The sequence below is a fragment of the Mya arenaria genome, chromosome 4 (assembly GCF_026914265.1).
Source record: "Mya arenaria isolate MELC-2E11 chromosome 4, ASM2691426v1".
Lineage (NCBI taxonomy): Eukaryota > Metazoa > Mollusca > Bivalvia > Myida > Myidae > Mya > Mya arenaria.
Window position 1 is genome coordinate 62690667 of NC_069125.1, and position 5560 is coordinate 62696226.

A 5560-nucleotide genomic window follows, 5' to 3' on the forward strand; every position below is an offset into this window, starting at 1 on the left:
ATCGAGTTGTGTTTGAAGCTTTGTTTGATGAAATCAAGGATGAAGCTGAAGTGCGGACATCAAGGCGGAAACTTAACTATAAAGATTCAGATGGAGGACGGCCAAGAACTCTAAGTGTTCTGGATGAATTTTTCATGGTGCTGATGCGCCTACGTCTAGGTCTGTTATTTGAAGATCTAGGTACTAGGTTTTGCATATCCACTTCACAATGTAGTGACATTGTTGAAAGATGGATCAACTATTTACATGTACAATTATCCTTTCTTGTTCAATGGCCATCTCGTGAGGTAGTGAAAAATAACATGCCTGAACAATTTAAAGAGAAATATTCTAACACTAGAATTATTATCGACTGCACTGAAATTTACAGTGAAACATCCAGTTCTCTTTCTTTGAAAAGTTTAATGTACAGTGATTACAAGTCTCACATGACTCATAAGATTTTGGTGGGTATAAGCCCAAATGGTGTTGTAACTTTTGTTTCTGACTGTTGGGTGGGCTGTACCAGTGACAAGAAACTCACAGAAAAATGTGGACTCTTGGACTTGCTTGAAGAAGGAGACGCCATAATGGTTGATAAGGGTTTCACTATTACAGACCTTACTACTCCAAGAGGCATTCATCTCATTATTCCACCATTTAAACAGAAAGGAAAACAATTCTCTAAACGTGAGGTTCTCCTTACAAAAGATATTGCAAGTTTACGAATACATGTTGAAAGGCAAATGGAGAGAATCAAGAACTTTCGAATATTGCATGGCAATATTCCTATAACACAGTCAAGGAGAATTTCTAAAGTGTTCAAAATATGCACATATTTGACAAATCTATGGCCACCACTTGTTCAATAATAACTCATGTGTCAATGAAAGCGTTTGTATATATCAAGCATTAGATTTAGGGATAAAAACTTGTATACTTCTAACTAGAACAATGAAATTACAATTTTGTTTTAAAATCATTTTTTCGAGCAAGTTATATGATAACATATGAGATTACACATTTGATTCAGGTTTGACAAAAATGGATAAGGAAATATGCTCATGTGAATGGATTTCAAGATTTGATTTGAAACATGTATGCATTAACTGATCAATTTATTGATATAATTTTTTGTTTGTGAAACATCTGCTTTGTATTTTGTGGTTTTATTATTTGTAACATTTCTAAGAATAAAAGTCAAAGATCACTTATTAAGTTTGGCTCTGAAATGAGTTTTTTTTTATTTGCCATGTGTAATTGATCTACCACGTACTTCAAATCATTAGTATTGAATTGCTTAAAGGATTTTTCAGTATGAACCATTTTCATATCAGTTTCATAATTGAACTAAGTGGAAATAAGAATAGGCAAGAGTGCCATAGATCAAACTGAAATGCCCGACAAATGTTAACTTTAAGATACATTAGATTAAAAAAACTAGCCCCATGCTAAATATGTCCCAATGTTTAAAGGGACTGTACACCAGATTGGCACCAATAAAGTTTTTTTCTGTAACAAATCTCAGGACAAATTATTTAATAAAATGTTTTACTCTTCTGATATGATAATGGTAAAGAAATACCAAAATGTAAAAGAAAATTGAGCTATGGATTGAACTAGTGTCACCAAAATAGCTGTCCAGTGTTGTATCCACTTTGCTACGAAGGCTTATCCGAAACCATATGAATGCTTAAGCTAATATACCTTACTTGGTTATATCCCATGATATCATCAACTAGCAAATCACGCATAAGAATGAATTCTACTAGGTATACATACCCAGTAAAAAAAAATTAATGGAGAAATATGGAAAAAATAATGCGAAAATAAATTAATTGTATACTACGGTATGTGGTACTTCAGTTAGTTAGTTTCAATGCATTGTACACATTGATACCAAGTTTATGTCAGTTTTTGACAAGTTTCTTTTTTTTTTCGATATTTCATCACACGGTGTATAGCCCCTTTAAGTTTTGCACCCTGCAAACATAAGAAAGTAACACTCATTTGTTGTTTTTAATTAGCAAGTCAGAAAAGGAGAACAACTCGACAGTCTTGAGTTATGGGCCGTGCAGTAGCTACATGCAAACCAATATTCAATTGAACATCTTCAATTGTTTTAGAGTAAAACTCAGCTACTTCTTTAAACAATGGCAATATAAACGCTATCACTATCCTGCACACAAAATGCAATAATAACACACTTGAAAGGTTAAACATATGTCCATTTATTAAGCTCAGAAATACATCCCTGAAAACTAGATAAATGGAAAGGAAAAGTAGAAAAGGTCAAACATAAAACAAGGAAATAATTAAAGTAGATTTACAGCATCGCATAATCACAATATGTTGACAAAAGTACACATACTTTCAAAATACTGCCCAAAATTTAGATTTACAACTTTTTTATTCATGGTTTCAAATTATAGTAACAATACAGTCATTTTGGAGTTTCATTTTGAATATAGTTATGAAAATAACTGAAAGCAAACAAGATATTCACATAAATTGCCATTATTGATCATTCAAATGTACATGTATAAACAACACATAACTAGACGATGTACAAATCAATTGAACAGACTCATTCCCCTTTTAACACGTTGTGCGTACAGTTCAGGAATGTATGATTCAAGGCAAAATCTGTCAAGTTGACACAACATTTTCAGCCAAAATGATTCACAAAATGCAATTCTCTGTATAGAAAGACCTACACATGTCCAAACTACAAAATCACACCATTTCCTCCCGGTGATTCCCATCTGCCCTTGGACCTGGTAGTAATATTTGTGTGTTTCCTTGAGTAACACCTTGCCATTCTCTAACTGACAAAAAAAATCATTGTCTTCACAGCATTCCTCAGGCGTTTGCATCCTCCATTTCTTAGAGGCAGGACACTTAATCTCAACCAGACCAACACTTTCTGTACAATGTGAACAGAACACAAGCCCATCTGGACTGGCACCAAGGTAGGGTCTGTCGGCACATACAACTAGACCACTGTCTTTAACTGCTAGTCCTTTGTGGTCAGTTTGCATTGCTTTCGCATACATTCTCTTTGCAGCCTTCTCATGTTTAATTCCATATTCTGTGTACTTGCTTGTGAAATTGGAATACAACATCTGCCGCAGGAGTCCGTCAGGTTCAGTTGATTCTTTCCTACGACAGATGCTGCCAAAGTTTGAAGCTGTTAGGCGTTCTTTTCTGGCCTCTTGCCATTTCCCACTTTTTTGGCCCCTTGTTAAGATTTCAGTTAATTGAATTTCTTCAGCGCTTTGCTTCAAAGAGTCAAAATGATCCAAAAACACTGTCTTACTAGAACTGTCCCTCAAGTTTACACTATCATGGTAGTTGAATGGCACAGAATGTAACACAGGGAGATCTGGTTCATTTTCAGTTGTTTCAATTTCAAAGTTTTTTAACCAGCCTACATTCAACTTCGAACCAACCAGTTTCTGCCTAAATCTGTCAATGTTAACAGTGCATCCATTGATAGAGTTCAGTTCATGGTTTTTGTTTACAGAAACTTTACGTACTGACACGTTGTACAGTTTCTTCTTTGAGAACATAAGATCTTCAGATTTCCTAGGCGACAGCTTACGTTTCCGTGGTGCAGACAGCATGCTGAAGTTGTTCCAGGCACAGGGTTTGGATGTTGGAGCAAGGGTTTTTTTACGCGTCAGGTCTTCAAGTCCATACAGCAGGGCACCAATATGGTTGCAGCATTCACCTTCACTAGATGAAAATAAAAAAATTCATTTACATGTGTGCCTTTTTACTTGTTATACTTACATGTATATTCCAAAACATTAAAGTTTGAAAATGGAGGTGAATACACAGTATTTTACACTTAGTATTTCCTGGTAGGCCATGAACATACAAAACACAAACAGTGCCATAAGTAAACACCAACACGGTGAAGGGAGTTCATTGAATCAATACATAAGCTCGCCTGTTCTTTCATTCAGAAAAAAATAGCAAAACTCAGCTAACCATGAAAGCCAAAATTATGACAGTTATAACATGTGCTTTTTTGTCTCTTGTAACAAGTGTACCAAGTTTGATAAGAAGATATGAAATAGTTTGAAGAATGCCCCAAGTTTAAGTATTTGATAATACTGACAAAATAGCCTAGCGTGTGTGGGTTTGACACCTTTCATCAATGCAGATCAGAGACTTTGATTTATCACAAATTAATTCAACTTACCCAGCTGGACAGTTGCAGAACGCGGAGTGTATGCAGCCAGTCACTTTCGACAGAAGGATCCAGGGTTGGTACTCTGGTGACTTTCTTTTGTCTGCAGTTGGAAATGATGGCAGCACGGAAGCTTGAACATAACAGTGGCTGCACTCTTCGCTTATGAGATGGACCTGAAGAATAAATTATAAATAATATTTTAATTTAAATGACAATAAATAAACAACATACATCATAGAACATATGAAAATTGTACAAAATACATTATTTTTTTTAAAATTAAGATAAGTATATAGTCAGTGTGGTTCGACACATACATGTGCTTGCATCCACCACACCCCCCTTAATTGTGGCTAGCCCCGCCTACATAAAAATGTTGAGTACATTTTTCACACCAAATTATTTTTATGTCCAAGTCAAAATAGTCCCCTTGAGCTAATTATATAACTAGATGAAGTAAACATGGCAGAAAAAACAGCCTCAGACTTATTATAAACTCACTATTTGACATACCTCAACTTTCTGTACATGTCCGTCCACATAATAAGTCCTCGCCTTCAATTGACGTTTCGAGTCTCTTTTCAGTACAATGTAGTTGTATATATCCTTTTCCTCTACAGCAGGAAACAGATCAATAGTGGACTTCCATGCCTTCAGTGTTGATGGCGGTGGAAGACCCTCGCCACATGGGAGGATAAAGCGTTCGGTTGCTCTTCTCTCTCTTTCTTCCCGATCTCTCTCCTCCAGCACGCGTTTGTCAGTTATAGAAAGTCTATATGCGCCTTTTATCCTCTCAATCAATTCGCATTTAAGACCTGATACATTCAATTTCCGGTTCGCAAGGTATCTTTTCAAATCGACGACCTTAAATGGTGTCAACTCATTGTTATTCATACACGCCCCAGTGATCTCATTGTCTACGTCGGCCATCTTGCAAAATGTATTCCCCGGAAGTAGGAAATGGAGTAGCCTCCCTTAGAAATCAGGGGAAGTAACCAAGTTATCGGAAAGGACAATAGGCTCTAATAGCCGTACTCCACAATAGAGTAAAATAAGAAAGGCCCCGAATAGCTGTACTCCACCAAAGAGTAAAACAACAAAAGGCCCCAGTAGCCGAACTCTACAATAGAGGTATATAACAATAGGCCCCAATAGCCGAACTCTACAATAGAGTTATAGAACAATTGGCCCCAATAGCCGAACTCTGCAATAGAGTTATATAACAATAGGCCCCAATAGCCATACTCCACAATAGAGTTATAGAACAATAGGCCCCAATAGCCGAACTCTACAATAGAGTTATAGAACAATAGGCCCTAATAGCCGAACTCTACAATAGAGTTATAGAACAATAGGCCCCAATAGCCGAACTCTACAGTA

At 36.2% G+C, this 5560-nt stretch overlaps 1 protein-coding gene across 1 annotated transcript; it reads right to left on the minus strand.

Moving 5' to 3' along the window:
• Positions 1-2462: 2462 nt before the first annotated feature.
• LOC128230971 (uncharacterized) lies at positions 2463-5110 on the minus strand. Its single transcript, XM_052943396.1, has 3 exons — positions 4694-5110; positions 4190-4353; positions 2463-3717 (listed from the first exon to the last, which is right to left on the minus strand). The coding sequence occupies exons 1-3, from the start codon at positions 5108-5110 to the stop codon at positions 2553-2555; spliced, it is 1746 nt and encodes a 581-aa protein (XP_052799356.1). The 3' UTR covers positions 2463-2552.
• Positions 5111-5560: the final 450 nt, after the last annotated feature.